The following is a 17,183-nucleotide window of genomic DNA, read 5'->3' as shown; positions in this document are numbered from 1 at the left end:
TAGTTTTTGTCACACGCTGGAGAGCCCTCCTGTCCTGAACAATGCAGCCTCCACGCCACACTGTAACTGAGGCAGCGATGACGCTCTTAGCTCTACAACTGTGTAAACGTTTCTGGGTGACATGCCAAAGTTCCATCAGCCTTCTAAGAATTTTTCAGAAGCTGCCGAGTGTTGTGAGATCAAGTAAGAGAAAAATTTAAAGGTTTTTACTCCCTATCTCTGCCTCAGTGGTGTAATCATTTCTTTGGTCTTATCTACATTTAGAGAATGATTGTTTCTTGACACTACACCGCCAGGCCTGACACTTCTATGTCACCGCCTCTCCATTAGCAAACAACCCAATGACTGTAGTGTCATATGCAAACTTTATAAGGAGACCACACCGTCATATGTGAAGACGGTGTAAAGGAGAGGCCTCAGCATGCACCCCTGATTGGTTATCATCCTCGTGTGGTTTTCCTGAGTGTTTGACTGGAATTTCAGCACTCACAGAAAAAGAAAGTGACTTCCCAGAGATTACTGCAATTAGTGTTGAATTCTGAGCTGTTGCCAATGAACAACATTCTTACATGCAGCTGTGGTCAGAAGTCCACATGCGCTCATTATGGTCATGAATGTTATGGTAGGTTGCGTCTGTGTTCATGGGAGGGACAGTGGTTACCGCCTCTGGTTGAACGAACGTGCAGCAAGCAGCAAGCAGCAACCTGTTCCAAAGGATTTCATCAGCAGGCCAGCACTTAAGGTGGTGGCTAAGGTTCATTGCTGGGTTGTTGATCTCTGCTGTTAGTAAGGCCCTCCCTTGCTAGTGTAGTGTGGTGATCTTGCGTGAATTTAAATATAAAATAAATTCAAACTTGTGGACCCAGTTATTAATTTTTAAACAAAAAGAGTTACATTGTAAAATTAAAAAAGTTCAAATAAGTCATTAAAAGCATAAAATTACCTTGACATTCATGTTCATAATTTGTGTATTTAAACTTCTGACAAAAACTGCTACATGTTCCTCGGTGTGTGAGGGTGTCATCAGTGTACCGGATCTGTCTGTATGTATGTTAGTAAGAGTCCAAAGTGGTCTTTTTAATGTTGGTCAAGACCAGTCTTCTCCCTTGGAAACACTACAGCATCACCTGTGGAACTCAATGTAGATGTGCCAAGTTTTGTACTGTTTTGTTTTTGTCTGATCTCATTACTTTTAGTGCCGTGTTGATGTTTTGAAATCTGTTTTTCTACATAGATGTTTGTTTATGTGGGGTAAAGGTATGTTTGTAGAAACCAGGACTGCTGTCCTGAAATCTTTAGTGGCTCTTCGCCAACAACCATGCCCTCCAATCAGAGGATCACAATTTTCATGACGTGTACCGGAAGGCAGAGAGGACGCAAACGTAACACGTAAAACTAAACAGATGCCACTACCTCTCCTACACTGAGGACGTCAGCGGGAGCAGCTAACATCACTCCCAGACGGAGAGAGGACCGAAAAGAAACGGGCACACGCGACGATTAAACCTAGACGGCCCTAGTTAGTCAGCTCCAAGAGAAATCCAGGTGTTTCTGTTAGCCGACAAAACAGCGTTTCTCTGGCACGAAAAGGTAAGATAACACCGAGTAGTTAAACCGCAGTCTGCTGGTTAGTTAGTTACTTAGTAGTTGTTTCGGGAAGTGTCTCAGTCTAGGACTAATTGTAGCTACAACCAGTTTAAAAAGCACATTTTCCGAAACGAGTAACGTCGACGTTGGTGTAAAATTGGCTTACTTAATTAGTGAGGATTAAAGAGTGACTGTGACTGCTTAACACGTGTCCTTAAAAAGTTTTCCAAGGGTAAGACTACACGTTAAATAGGTTTAAGAGGCTATATAGCTGCTAAACCTGGCATTAACCTTACAGCTATTTAAAAACCGGTCTTTCTCCTTTCTAAAAATCTCCTTTTTTCAACTTAAATCTATCCGCAGCTCGCAGTAGCATCTGAATTTCCCTAGGTTGTGTCTAATTAGCAGTGATGTTTTAACACTTATTTTTAGTGTGTATTTTGTCCCCTTGTTTCTCTTATTTAAGAATCGTAGAGACTTCTGTTTATAAAATTTGTGGTGACTCTAAACAAACAACAAAAGAGCGAACAAAGCAAACTAGTCACGCTAAGCTTGCTAGCTGCAGGTTGCCTTTAGCATGCTAACGGGGAGATCAGAAGAGTCATACTTAGCAAGGAGCATGCTGTCTAGTATTTCTATGTAACCCTTTAAATCACAGCTTTACCTTGAAAAAAATACCCACAGTGTTACCAAACACCATGAGGAATAATTATTTGTTAAATGTTTGGTTTTAAAAGGGGGGTTAAAACGCAAACAGCGTGCATTAGCTTGCTAGCATGACTCAGTGGATTTGTAGAAGTAAAACGGTTGTGTGGCCCTGTTTGTGTGCTGTGAAGTAGTTGAAGATGAAGGATATTTCCTCACTTGACTGAGCCCTTTGGGGATATATAAATGCGTGTTTAGCTCTGGGATTAAGGCAGAAGTATGGCTGAGGAGTGACTCGCCTTTTGTCTGGGTGATAAACGTGCTCCAGCTGCTCTTTGTGTTATCCACAGGTGTTGTTATGAATTTTTATGGTCACCCCTTTGTTTAAATTCCTCCACCTGCATGTTCCAGCAAAGTGTGTGTGGGCTGTTCTTATGTTTAAGGAGAAACCTTGTCTCTGACGTGGATACAAATTTTAGCCAGGGTTCCAGCTCTGGTTGCAGCACTCCTGAGGTTGTCTATAAATAGATGTGTTCACAGCCTTGGTGTATTGAGGTAACTCGTGTGTGTGTGTGTGTGTGTGTGTGTGTGTGTGTGTGTGTGTCACATTGCACTCCTGTGACAGTGGAAAGCCCTCATGCACATGTCCATGTGAGCCTGGCTGGAAGCGGAGCTCCGCAGTCTGTAGTCACACTGCAATGAACACACGTGAAGCTGCACATTGCAGTGGTCTGTAACTATCCACAGTTTTGGGGAAGAGGAGAAAGACTAGTGTAACTCACCAGGATATGAACTTAGTGATGGGAATTCTTCCCCTTTTGCTTCCACTGTGTATAAACTGTAACTGTAGACAGTTGATTTTCCCTGAAGCAAGATCTTCACAACTTCCTATAAAAATCATTGTCATCACAAGGCTGCTGCAGCTGTTTACTAGACTAAACTTGCCTGGCAGGAAGCTGTTCTCAGCTTTGAGGAAGAGAGTTTGCATTGTTATTATACAGTCTGCATTTTTTTTATTATTTTTTTTTAATGAGCATTTTAGTATTTTGTGAATTTAGATTTTTTTTACTTGAATTCTCTGTAGTTTAGCATTTCATTCTTTTATTTGGCTATTTCCTTAAAAAGTATTATTTAATAATGTGGTATCTAGAGTTTAAGATGTAGCTTTATATTTGACTTTAGTTTAGTAAACCCATAGTTACTTTCATTTAAACTTATGTGAGCTTTATTATTTAAAAGTATTTTTCAGCATCTTATAAAGCATTTTTATTTGATTTAGCATTTCATTGTGTTTTACTTGGCACTTTCTTTTGCCTGCCCTTTCATCAATTTTTAACTGAGATCTCTTCTGATTACCGTATTTCCCGGACTACAAAGCGCACCTGAATATTAGCCGCACAAGCTAAAATCAGTGGAAAATCCTGTTTTGTACATACATTAGCCGCACCTGACCAAAAGCCGCAGGTGTTTCAATGTTGACTTATCATATGTAAGAGAATATGCACAAAGGGAATTGTCAGGAAAGAGATGGCTGTTTGGAGACATCACTTTTATTAATATTTTGAAAAACAAGTTATGGGTACATATTTGCACAACTTTTTAGGTATATGCACAAGTAGCGGTAATTACAAGTACGAAACATGTACTGTGCTTCATAAATGAGTAACAAATGTAGTACATAACAATAACCTACAGCACACCAGAAAAACAGATTCAGACTACCTTTTAGGCTCAGGTGCAGTGACACGGCTTTAACAAGAAGAAAAGTCAAGTCATTCACCACCATCTTTCTCTTCTTCCTGCGCACTAAAACCACCAAAGTCCTCTCCTCCAGTGTCGGATACGAACAGGCTCAGGGTGGCTTCGTCATCCACTCTCCGCTTCTTTCATTCGTTGTCACTTTCAAAACCAAAGAAATCCTCGTTGTCAGTGTCAGAGTCGAACACCCTCTGAAGGGCCGTGGCGGTGTCCTCCTCTCCATCATGCAGCAGTCCAGCCCTTTGAAATCCGTTGGTGATCATGGATGTTTTCACACTTTTCCACGCTGTCAGGTTCCACCGGTGGAGTTGAGCATAACTTGCTTTTCGCAAGTTTATCGCCGCTCGTCATCCACGACTCCCGCTGAACGCGTAGCGTTAATTTGAAGTTTGTTTTTCGCGCTACTTGTACGGCACTATGTTGCCTGGCGGATGGACACGTGACCAACATACCACTCTTGAACCCCCGATACTGTGTGTCTGATCACATGCCCTTCCGCCAGGCAACGTAGTGCCGTACAACAGCGGAACAAACAAAACAAATCGTCTTACGATATGACAAAAATCATGGACAATCCATAGAAAACCCGCACCTGACTAAAAGCCGCAGGGTTCAAAGCTTGTGGAAAAAGTAGCGGCTTATAGCCCGACAATTACGGTAATTTTGAAGCAAGCTGCTTTCAGTTTTGGGTAAGAAGAAGTTATCTAATCATTTTTATTGCGTGTTCTCTTTTTTTGTTTTATTTAGTGTTTTTGTTTTTTTTTTGTTTTTTTTAAATTCACTTGGGTTTCATTTGGCTTTATTCATGTCATTGAATTGTTTAAGGTTTCTGATTTAGTTATGCATGTCGTTTGGCGCATGACATGTGGCGGAGCACCCTGCTACAGAACTCCGCCAGTTCGAACCCCCCACGAACTCAATGCCACGGCCCTGCGCGGGGGGCGGGGAAGCGCACTGGCGTTTCCTTTTTTTTTTTAGGGGCAGGGATAGCTCAGTAGGTAAAGTGGTCGCCCCATGATCGGAAGGTCGGCGGTTCGAATCCACTTAACGGCTACCCTGAGGTACCCCTGAGCAAGGTACCGTCCCTACACACTGCTCCCCGGGCGCCTGCTTAGTGGGCTGCCCACTGCTTCACTGAGTGAATGGGTCAAATGCAGAGAAAAACAAGTAATTTCCCCATGGGGATCAATAAAGTATCCATTATTATTATTATTATTATTATTATTATTATTATTATATTTTTATTTTAAATTGATTCATTTTACTGAATAATTTGGAAATGCTTTGTCACGAGCCAGTTGGTCAAGAAAACTTTGATAATGACCATCAATCATAGCTGCACATTTAACCTGTAAGGATGCAATGCTGCTGATGCCAGCAATGCTGATGTTGGCAACTTTTGGCAAATTCTTACAGTACCTGCATGGGCAGTTTAACCTTGCCCATTAGATTGGGCTCAGTTTGTACTGTTGAAGGATTTTCATACTTTCAGGGTGATTACTGTAATTGGACCTCAACCATCTGTAGAAGACATTGGTGTCCTGCATAAATTTTTTCAACTACAGGCTTGTGTGGGCACACACAAATACCATTTATTGCCACAGACATGATTCATTTGTCAGGAAGACGTGATTTTCTGACGGAGCGACCATTGAAACAGAAATCATTGTGTAGTCTGAGCACTGATTAAAGATGTTTTTTTTTTTTTTTTTTTTTATTGTTGTTTTTTTGTCCTTCTGCACTCTTTTCAAGCAAAGGTCAAGAATGCTGTTTGGTTTACACACTAAATAAATAACATTTCTAACCAAGGCTGTTGACAGTGTGCCTCAACACTGTTATCTGGTTCATGGCACTTGAGGCTCAGGTCATGTGATTACACCTCAGCAATTTTATTATTAGAAAATAGTGAGGTGTCCCCTGAAGCTCCAGTGAAAGGGAAGTAAGTCAAGTTTTAATGGGCATTATTTTATTAGATTAAAATCTGAGTGAAGATTTCATGAGTAAATTTCACTAGTATGTCAAGGGGTTTTAGTACAAAAAATATTCATAGTTGGGGTTTATATCACTATTTGTCATTATACATTGTCTTTGGGGTTTGATGTAATCTAAAGTTAATAATCACCGTCCATATTAGTTAATGGTTATACTGTGATTTAAGCTACAATGGTCAGTCAGAGGAAAACTAAAAGCAACAGAAGGTCTCAGTAGTCCTTCTCACTGCCACTCTGAAGCCTTGCTTCTCGCTCACACTTAAACATAGCAAAGACAGAGAAAGCTGTCCTTGTGAAGCAGTAGGATATCTCCCATGGGTTTTTATTCATTTTTATTTTTGGGTATGAAAAGTGGCTGAAGTGCCAGAGGTAATGATGCGTAGGTGCTTAGGGAAAAATCTACATGTTGTAGTTGTGTACTGTCACTGGGGAAGCGTCAAAAAATGTGGGCTTGTCTTTTTCTTTTTTTATGTTTGTGGTGGTCTTTAGTCATTTGTCTAAGCCCTTTTTAAGTGGAGTAAAGTCACAATAGAGAAAGACCTCTTCTTTTGCAGTGACGTGAAAATAGGGGATTAAAAACAATAAAAATTCCACTGCAGTCACAGTTTGTACTTTTATTTTATTTTTTTGATTGATGTTCGTTTGAGCTTCCTTCCTTGTGAACTCTGCTGCTGCTCCCTTTCCTGTTTGAACCCACTTTGGCACAAACTAATATTTAGTTTCACACATTTTGTTTTGTAGTTTTTATTTTTCAGATTCTATATATAGGTAAGTTGAAATTCCTGTTGCAGCACACATGACCTATAACAGAATAGCTAAAAAGTAAAATGACTCAAAATTTATTTCAAAATGTCAAATACACAAATTAGTTACTAACTTGGATGAGTAGAAAAAATAAGATGAAGGAACCTAATAAGTAAAAATCCAAAATAAATGACAATAGAACACCATGTAATAAGTGTCTTAATAAAGTAAAACATCAGCTGGACAAGCTAAGAATTTATTTCACATTAAAATAATGCAAATATCAGAGGGTCCAGTGAGCAAACATCCAGATATTATGCAGCCTTATAAATCACACGACTAGCTAACTTTTCAGGGAGAATACTAAACTGAAGTGAAACTCGCACAAAGTAAAGCAACAACCTCAATTATTGGCTGGAGAGAGGTTTTCAGTGATTAGCTGCTCTTTAAAATTTATGTCCCCAAAAGAATAACGAATAATTGCGTTTATTACACATAATGAGATGTAAACATGTGAGGCTGATGGTGATAATGGGTTTCGTGACAGCTGATTTGGAACAGCTTCCAACTGAGTCAGTGATTTAATAAAAAGGCTACACATCAGGTACAGATGTGAATATAACTGCTTTAGGTTCAGGACATGGTCATTTCTTTCCTCTTCAGTAGTGTCTTTATGCTATGTGACTCTGCTGCGGTAACGATGCCTTTTATTTTTTGTATGTCTGTCTCCAGGTCAGCTCATCAGGTGGCAGAAATACCGCTATGGCCCAGGAGACCAATCAAAGCCCAGTTCCTATCCTCTGTGCCACTGGCTGTGGTTTTTATGGCAACCCCAGGACTAACGGCATGTGCTCCGTGTGCCACAAGGAGCACCTGTCACGACAGAATAATGGAGGAGTTGGTTCTTTGAGTGGAGTGGGTAAGACCTCAGGTTTTATTTTCTTCTCCTCATCTGTGTGCAGCTGCTCTGCCTTCATCCTCTGTGTCTCACTGTGGCATGCTGTGATTTATTTCTCCTCAGGCAGCAGCTCCACAGCTGAGGCTTCTGCAATCCAGAGGTTAGAGGCCACCCTGAATAATGCTGCGGCTGCTGCAGTTGCTGCTGCAGAGGTGGCAGCTGAGGCCGCCGCTGCCTCTGATGCTGCTGCTGCCACAGAGGCACTCAGGTGAGTGGACCCAGCAGGGTGCCTGTCAAACAGTGACAGGAAGTGGCATCTATGGCAGGAATGTAAAACATCAGCAACCATCAAGATTTGGTTTATGTAGAGGTAAAAACTGGGATTTCCTTCAGGCGAATCAGTAGTCTCTTACAGCTGTACAATAATTTTGTGACCATTCAGGACTGTGTGTAGTTTCATCCATTCATGGTCTTCTGCTTATCTAACCTTGGAATGGCAGTAAGCTAAGCAGGGTATTCTCCGTTGGGGCGATCGTGGCTCAAGAGTTCGCCTTGTAATCGGAAGGTTGCCAGTTCAAGCCCCGGACACAACGACAGTCTCGGTCGTTGTGTCCTTGAGCAAGACATCACCAGTGTGTGAATGTGTGCGTGAATGGGTGGATGACAGGTTGTGTAAAGCGCTTTGGGATCCTTAAGGACTAGAAAAGCGCTATACAAATACAGGCCATTTACCATTTAGTTGTCCTTCTCCTTAGCCCCATTTCTCCTGGGGGATTCTGAGATGAGAAGTATAATCATCTCAGAGGGTTGAGGGTCTGCCTCAGTGTCTTCTGCTTGGGCATGCCCTGAAAACCTCCAAAGAGCACAATAGGTCCACTTTAAATCTGTTTATTTATTTATTTTCCTTTTTTTATCCTTTGCAGTGGGATTTCACCTGCCATTTCTGTAACACAACAGATGACTGAGATGAGTCTCTCCTCTGAAGAGAAAGGAGCGTCAGGCAGTAAAGTGGAGCTCATAGAGCCAGGTGGGCACTAAAAATGGATCTGTTTTCTCCGTCCATCCATTCTCTTGAATCGGGGCTGGCTGGAGCCTGGAGCCTAGAGTCTATCCCAGCTGTCATAAGGCGAGAGGCAGAGGGACCCTGAAGAGGTCGCCACCCTGTCAAAGGGCTAACACATAGACAGACAACCACTTTACTGAGTGTTCAGTCCTGAGGGTGGAAAAGTGTGACTAACAGATTTATGTTCTGCTTTTGCCCTTATTTTTACCATGAAATGAGAAACGTGTCATTAGTATGAGGTTATTTAAGGTAGAAATGAAAGAAATGGTGAATATTTGTGTTTTCACCACCCAGTTTACAAACCTTTATACGAAGGCCTAGCTCTAGTTTAAGTCTAGTCTTTTTTCCTTCTTTTTCCAGTTGTGAGTCAGCCAGCTGTCTCAGCCTCGCATCCCTCCACTGCTGGCAGTGAAGACTCCAAATCCCCCGAGCCCCCCAAACCCAAGAAGAATCGGTGCTTCATGTGTCGTAAAAAGGTTGGCCTTACAGGTAAGATGTCTCACAAAGAGATGGATGGATTTTTAAAGTCACTAGCAATTTTCCCTCTAATTTCTCATATGTCTGAGCAAACACAAACTCCCTGCGCGGACCCTTGGACCATTGTGAGCAACGGCAGACATGTGCACTGTGGTCACACCAGCATAGACTATGTGCACCTTAGCATATTCTACTTCCGGTGGAGAAACTCCTGTATAGCACTTTGTTTCCGTTGTGTTATATTTGCTCCTTGTTTACTGTCGGTTTTCCAAAACAAGTCAACCAAATGGATTAATCAAGTGGCGATTTGCATTTCTCAAGATGTCTTGGGCATTTACCGAACATATCTGTAGATGATGTTCATCGTCTTGTCGATATATTTTCCTCTGCGCCTCAGAGCAAAAGAGAGAGGTTTCAAATTGTATATTTCTCAGTATTTGTATACAGTGGTCACTCGTTTACAGTGTTGGGTAAGTTACTTTGAAAAAGTAATTAATTATAGTTACTAGTTACTGAGTTAGTAACTGAGTTACAAGATTCTAAAAGTAATTAATTACTTCAAAAGTAACTATTAGTTACTTTTTTAAAATATTTTTATTTTTTATTTTTTTTAACCCTCTGGGGTCCAGGGTATAATTGGCTATTTTTCACTACTTTAGATTTTTCCTCTACATTTCACCTTTAAAAACTATTTACTTTACAGTGTTTAGTATCATTCTTTTCATGTTTTCATTTTGACATACTGTATTAACACAATTGATCTAAAAACAAAAAATCAGAGTAGAAAAAGTTATGTTTTCTACTGTAACAACCACAAACATGTTTACTGAATCATACTTCATAACTTTAAATGCAAATATAAATTGTCAATTTTAAAATCATATGGACAAGTTTTGCAACAAAGTTGTTTGCAGCCATTTAACTTTTACCTTTTTTAATAACCATTTCAAACTATTTGTATAACGATCAGCTGTTCTGCATTCAATAAGATGCCAGAAATTATTTGTGCCACTCCAAAAAAATAATTTCTGTCCACTATAAAGGAGAACATCACAGCCTGATACCTGCAGGTCTGACAGCAGCAGGTGTATCACTCCTGTTTGTTACCTGGAGACAGCAGTCGCCTCATTGTTCTGACACACAACACAAAACTATTCACAACACTACACACACAAAACGTCACAAATCTCTCACATCTCAAAAGTTGCTCGCGTGCTCTCTCGCTCTCTCTCTCGTTCTCTCTCTCTGGCGGGTGCGCAGTCTTCCCCCCTCGTCCTAAACAACCAAACGTCATGTTGCCATATCATTTTTTTTGAATGGTCAATATGGTGCATTTTTCCACCAACACGAAAGGGCAGGGTTTTTTTGGGTTTTTTTTTGTATTTTCTTCGTCATAAGCAGAGAGTGCTTGCTAGCGCTGTCCTGACGGTAAACGTTACAAAACTATTGAGGAAAAAACCCGCGTATATATTTATCTTGACTCTGGTTTTACGTGGCCTATCAACACAATTTAAAAACTATATCACCTTGTTGCTTTGTCATCTTGAAGTGGTCATGTGATTGGTTTACCACGACTACTTTATTCTTCCTCAGTCAAACAGCAGCACTCATGCGATTGTTTTGCCCACTTAGCTCCAGGTGTTGTGTTAGAAAGTGATCGCTTACACACTGTGTAATAAATACTCACAAAGAAAACTGCGGCTTTTACAACTTATGTCTAAAATCGTTTCATGCATCGGTTAAAACACTGGACTCCAGGCATACCACGCCCAGCTGAAAAAACTTCACGCAAGTCGAGCTGCCCGAGATTCACAGAATTTACAGAAAATGTTAAATTTTTGTGATTTATATCATTATCGGGATGATAGATGTCTTATATCGGGATATGAGATTTTGGTCATATCGCACAGCCCTAGTTTGAAGTCCACACTTTTTCCGTCAATTTTTCCGTCTGTCCTGCTCACATCTCCAGTGGTTGCACACGTTGTCATTAGCGTGTATTCACTCCACATTGGCCACACCGCTTTCCTAGCTAAAACACTGGTGGCGGCACATAAGGACGCTGTCATAACCTGTCAACGACTTTATTTAGCTGCGTATATACGAATGTGAATCACATTATTGGCTGGAGCAGCCAGTCACCTGTCACTGACTCACACTGCAAAACGGCACAGAATGAATTGTTACACATTTATTTTAATTTCAATTCAGGTTGGATTTTATTCTTATTTTTTTTGTGCGCACACGCGCAGCTTAGAGGGAACTTGGTCACCAGATGTACCAAGACACCAGTTGATGAAGACAATGAAGAAATAGGAGGCTGCAACAAAGAAAATCCAAATCAAGCATCTCAGGCTTAACTAATCAGGATTATTTTTGAACCGCAAGCCACGTAAAACAACTTAAGTTGAGTCCAAGAATAAAAACATGGAGATGGAACTGAGCAGAACAGGTTGACTTTAAGATTTGTGTTTTGTTTGGAAAAGTCCGGGTTTAGTGAAGAAAAAAAAAAAAAGTGTAAAATCAAAAAACTGTGAAAGACAGTGGTGTGTTCTGGTATCATTTTTTACCCCCCTGCCTCATCCTCTAAGACCTTTTCCTTTCCTTTTCTGCTGTTTCAGGTTTTGACTGTCGCTGTGGAAATCTGTTTTGCGGAATTCACCGTTACTCCGATAAGCACAACTGTCCATACGACTATAAAGCTGAAGCTGCCGCAAAGATCCGTAAGGAGAACCCCGTTGTAGTTGCTGAAAAGATCCAGAGAATATGAAAACTGGGAGTTTGACTTTGAAGCCTGGAAGTGATCGCCTTTCAGACAATGGACTCTAGCCCAACTTTTCCTCCCAAAGGACTTGTTTGTTTGGTTTTTTTTTTTTTTTTTCTCTTTTGTTACACATCAGGGTGTTTTGGGGCCCCCTGTGCATGGATGTTCACGTTTTCAGCTTCTTATTTGTGTGTGAGTTAAACACTTTAACAGGATTTTATTGAACTAAAGAAATGTTGGGATTGAAGTGAGGTGGTTTTGTGTCACAGTAACCGGCTGATGTTGGAGAAAAATGTGATTACCCTTTAGAGTGAAGGGGGGAGGAAAAAAAAAACCTACCTTGCCGGTTTTTGTGATCCTCCTGAAATCGCTTGAACTTCGCGTGGAATGGGGCTGTGATGGCCTTGGACTCTGGGACTTCTCAGCTGTGCTTGCTCTCTGCTGGCTTGAGTAGCAAAATGGATATCTTGCTTTTCCGTTTGCAGCCGTCGCTCTGTGAAGTCAGTGTTTAACCCTCCCGTCTTGCCAGAGTTTGGTAAGTTTTTATCTTCTTGGACTTTGTTTCTCTCTGGCTCATATTCTTTCCCAGAAACCTAAGGTAGTTGGACCGTTTTCTCTCACATTGATTTCTGTTTTGTTTTTTTTATATATATTTTTTTCTTTGGATGTCTGGTTAGTGTGTCATACACTAAAACATTTGGGAGGGTTTAGCTCCTTCAATAATCATCTTACTTCACTATTGAATGTTTTGTTCATGTTTTTAATGTGAGTTGAATTGACAGTGTTGGGAGTGTTGAATGAGGTAGTGATTTAGTGAAGTTAGTTATCAATAATTTACCATTTCAGTTGATTTTTGGTCAGGCTGCTTAATCATCTTGGTTTTGACCCCTTTTCAGTCATGCAAGTTTGTACAAACCTCTTTATTTATACACTGTCGTGTGCTTAATCTTCTAATAATACAGAATAAATTGTACGATTGTAAATAAATTATGTTCACCACTAAACGGTAAGGAGGTCACGGCTCGTCATTTTGTTCTTGTCTTTCATACTTTAGCTTAAAGTCTGGATTGGGGTTAATAAGCCCCCAAACAAGACTTGCCTGTTAACGTTAAGCCAGCATAATAAGAAAAATTCGGACTGTCCATACACAAGGATCACTAGGTAACTAACGTGAAATGTACAAAAAATTAGTCTGATCAAATTTGTCAAAGTGACCTGCATCAAGAAGCTTTGGAGTAATATTAGAGACTGAGAGGTTGACATAACTGTGTCTGCATACTGTAAGGTAGGCATGCTAGACTCCTGGCTCAGACTCAGATTGATCTTTTGGGCTGGAGCATTGAAGGTTGTCTTTCTCTAAGGGAAGCTAAGTTTAAGTACAAATTTAATCCCTGAGATATCTTAATATAAATGCAGTTTTAGAAGTAAATCTTAATTTTTCCACATCATGAGGAAATGTTGCTGTAGTAAATGGAAAATCTTTCGGCATGTCTGTGCAGGAGCTTAAATTGTAAGAAATGTGTCAAATTACAGGAAAAAATCCTGGTAGCACATCTAGCTTCTCCAGATGGTCCATAAAGTAAGTACATTTTATGTTCTTTCACATTTTCTAAAGACATCCCATGGGTTGGATAGGAGTCTTTCCTGTGCTAATTCTGGACCTGGGCCTGATACTTGATACCACCCATCATCATCACATAAATTACAAAAAAAGATACTTAGTTTTCAATTCCGGTTTTATTATCTTGAGAGCTTGAGAAGAAGGTGACTCGACTTCTTTAAGACTACAGTGACTGGCATGAGAAAACTACAGACATGACTTGAAAACAAACTTTAATAAATACTATTAAAGCTACACTGCTCATAGTCCTGCTTTTGTGGCTGTTTGTGAAGATATTTACCTACTTTACCTACTATAAGGCACAGACAGCACAGACACTCACTTATCCTTAATCACTAGGGAAAATGATGTTTGGAGACTGGGTGGAAAAATGGTCTGCATCAACTTGCTGTCAGTTGCCGTCTTCAAGGCAACTTTGGTACCATTAAACGGCAATAAGATACTGCAACCTGTTTAAATGAATGGGGTGAAGGTGGCTTGAGATTTGTTTTGGATAAAATGATAAAAAGCTGCCGAAAAACCCAACCCATCTGATAAATTGCCAAAATATTATAAAAGGGAAAGGTTTTGTGCATCCTGAGAAAGAAAGTACTGGAGAAATGTTCCCAGAATAAGTTCCGTGGTGATGAGAAACTCCTTCACAACAACAAGCCAAGTTAACAATATCCATACCTGAAGAGGTCAGGGTATCGATTTCCAAATCTACCATAAAGACAAGACTGCATGAAAGTAAATACAGAGGGTTCACTGCAAGGTGCAAGCTATTCATAAGTCTCAAGAATAGAAAGGGTTGATTGGACTTTGCTAAAAGAAGAAGAAATTTTTTTTCTAAGACAGCCATCATAGTTCTGCAAAAGCATTCTTTGGACAGATCGTGTACCAGAACAACATTGTTAAATGGCCACCTCAGTCACCTGATCTTAACCCAGTTGAGCATGCATTTCACAATGAAACCTTAAATTAGGATTCAACTTTGTCATTACACATGTATGAATAAATGTTTTTGTGTAATAAATACACAAACACGTAGGACTTTTTAACAGTATTTTCATGAGTTTCAGTCCCCTACCCCCATTAAAGAACTCACCTTTGATCATTACAACAAAGTCACTGAGTGATGGATAATTAAACAACAGAAAAGTTCCCGATTTGTGTTTTTCAGTTTTGTCTTGTTTTAACAAAAAAAGTAAAATAAAAATGTAGAACTCTGAAGTAACAAAAACCTTCCATTTTATAATTCCAGGACAGTCTGGACAATGAGCTGCCAATTTTACACCTTCATTTCTTACATTTTAAGCTCAAAGATTTGTTCTTTACAGTGAGACTTTTGGGATACTTGCTCTACTGTGACTGAGCCATTGATAGTCCACAGACTGGTTGTTTGTGACACTGACCCCCTGGTGACAGTAATGAGCTACAGCATGCTGTTCACAGGACCAATGTTTGAAACTGTACACGAGGCATGTCAATAAAGAAAATTAATATTTCTTTCATTTTTATGTGTGGATTTTTTTATTTATTTTTTTTGGATTGGTGTATTTATCAACTGTAAGTGAGTGGAAGTTGCATTTAACTGTCTCTAGAGATGTTATATTGCTCAATGAATAAATTATTGAACATTTTTTCACATATTTTCAGCATTCTTTAGTAAAAATTGAGATACTACTGTAACATTTCCCCCTAAAGGGCATGCACACAACATCCAGTTGACATTTCCAGGCTGCAGGCTGTCGTTTCCATGTGACTCAACAGGGCCTGCTTCAGTGAGCGCTGGCCTCGGGTCACATTATGACACCTGCTCCCTGTTTTGATCCACAAGTGCAGAGTGTACTCACTTATCAGGCACAAGAAAGCAACATGTACACTTTTGTTCCCCACCACCCCCACAGGCTCTCATCTCTATCCAGAATAATAGAGTGAGTTGAGGTTTTTTTTTTTTGTTTTTTTTTTTTTTTATATGTCTCCTTGTTATCTTCCTCTGGGCACTTCATGTGTTAACTGCAGTAAAGTAATCTTCAAACAGTCAGTGCAAATTCACTGGGAAGAAAAACAATTTTAATTTACTAGGCAAGGTATTTTTGAAAAAGTTTTTTTTAATTTTGTGTAATTACAAAATGTACTTTCCTCCTCTGTGTTTGCCTACAACTGGGTGCTGACCCAGTTGAAGCTCTCGGGTTTACGTAACACTTGTGTTTACCATACAGGAACAGAAGGGCTGTCTGTAGTGTACACAGACCACTGTCCTCTGGCCTTCCTGCAGTCTGAGTATGTCCATAAAAGAGGGCGATGACATGGTTGTTTCTCCAGGAGATTATTTATAGCATAAATGTTATTACTATTGCGTATTGTTTTTTGGATTCAGCCGCTGTTCTGCTGTGGCCGTCTTATTTGGCTCTCAGGTTCCACAGAAATAACTGAAGTTGGTTAAAGAAAGTATAAATGTCCAAGACAAAGGAGATAAAAGGAGAAAAGAGTGAAAAAGTGATTTAGAAATCTAATAAACCCAAATTTTCCTCATAATAAAATACAGAAAATGTTCATTTACTTACAGGCTGTTTTATATTCACCTCAGCTCAAAATGAGATGACGTGAAGACAGACCTTTGCTATAATCAACCAGCCTTTCTCAGCCAATATAGCAAAAACCTAAGAGCAACAGGTTAACAGAAACTAAGAAAAAGTGAGTAATTCCTCACATTGTATGAAGTTTGATTAACCATTTAAATACTTAACATGATCTCAAAATCAAATCTTAGTTCATATTAATTTACATATACTTCCATATTTAAGGATTTGAGTTGCTTGTATTATCATGACCCACCACCAGGTGGCCCAGTAGACATAATTTAAGGAGTAAAACGTGAACAAAGACCTGGAGCTCCAGTGTGGGCTTCTTATTGTAACATAAACATACAGCCAGTATAAACTATAGAAGAAGTTAAGGGTTTAAATTAAAGTTATATACATTGTATGGTCACCAGTACTTTAGAAAATATATAGTTTTGAAAACAAAAAGTCATAGAAAAGAAAAGGCAGTGGGGCAAAATACTGACAAAATAACACAGTGACGTAACAACAAGTGTGCGTGATGGGGTGCTGTCCGGCTGTTTGATCTTTTGTTTGGTCCAATGGCACGGACCAGTTTTACCACGGATGACAGGAGATGGAACAGCCATAGCGGGAAGGAACTGGAAAAACATCTGTGTGCATTGAAAAACAGGGTTGCGTCCTCATTCAGAGCCTCTGAAGCAGTATACCATGACTGGTTTGCTCTGAGCCAAGCCCAGACCCAGCAGGAGGGTGCCTGAGTAGTGGGTCCCCAGCATGTTTTAGATCAGAGGGGGATGGGGAGAAACAAGGCACTTTTTTTAATATGCTAATTAATAGTGCCACTGCAGATGTACAGTCAATATTACAACACTCACCACACCTGAGCCTTTAATTTCTAACTCCTTATGCATATTTTATGATGGCCTTGCATGAAATATTGATTCAGAAACACTGGATTTTTTTTCTGCCAGGCATACATTATTGTAAAATAAATAAGAAATAAGCAGTTTTATTAAATAATTTAAAGTTGCACACCCTGTGATTACAAAGTTGATATATTTATTTTTGTAAATTTTAAGGATTAAA

The 17,183-nt window shown here is 39.8% G+C and overlaps 1 protein-coding gene across 1 annotated transcript; it reads left to right on the top strand.

The window, feature by feature from the left end:
• Window positions 1-1,366: 1,366 nt before the first annotated feature.
• LOC146705504 (AN1-type zinc finger protein 5-like) lies at window positions 1,367-12,937 on the top strand. The gene is made up of 6 exons (XM_085463185.1): window positions 1,367-1,590; window positions 7,458-7,644; window positions 7,747-7,891; window positions 8,547-8,650; window positions 9,047-9,175; window positions 11,785-12,937. The coding sequence occupies exons 2-6, from the start codon at window positions 7,488-7,490 to the stop codon at window positions 11,931-11,933; spliced, it is 684 nt and encodes a 227-aa protein (XP_085319311.1). The 5' UTR covers window positions 1,367-1,590; window positions 7,458-7,487; the 3' UTR covers window positions 11,934-12,937.
• Window positions 12,938-17,183: the final 4,246 nt, after the last annotated feature.

This window comes from Copadichromis virginalis, linkage group LG7 (assembly GCF_057382275.1).
Source record: "Copadichromis virginalis isolate Kocher_CV1m ecotype Utaka linkage group LG7, C_Virginalis_male_GT1.1, whole genome shotgun sequence".
NCBI classification, from domain to species: Eukaryota; Metazoa; Chordata; class Actinopteri; order Cichliformes; family Cichlidae; genus Copadichromis; species Copadichromis virginalis.
Note: the sequence above shows the minus strand (reverse complement) of the source record. Positions and strands in the feature narration are given on the sequence as shown.

Excerpts from the sequence above, each read along its gene's own strand:
- LOC146705504 (XM_085463185.1), top strand. The coding sequence starts at position 7,488 with ATGGCCCAGGAGACCAATCAAAGCCCAGTTCCTATCCTCTGTGCCACT. Across the intron at positions 7,892-8,546 it reads GCTGCCACAGAGGCACTCAG|TGGGATTTCACCTGCCATTT; the intron begins GTGAGTGGACCC and ends TATCCTTTGCAG. Across the intron at positions 8,651-9,046 it reads AGTGGAGCTCATAGAGCCAG|TTGTGAGTCAGCCAGCTGTC; the intron begins GTGGGCACTAAA and ends TTCTTTTTCCAG.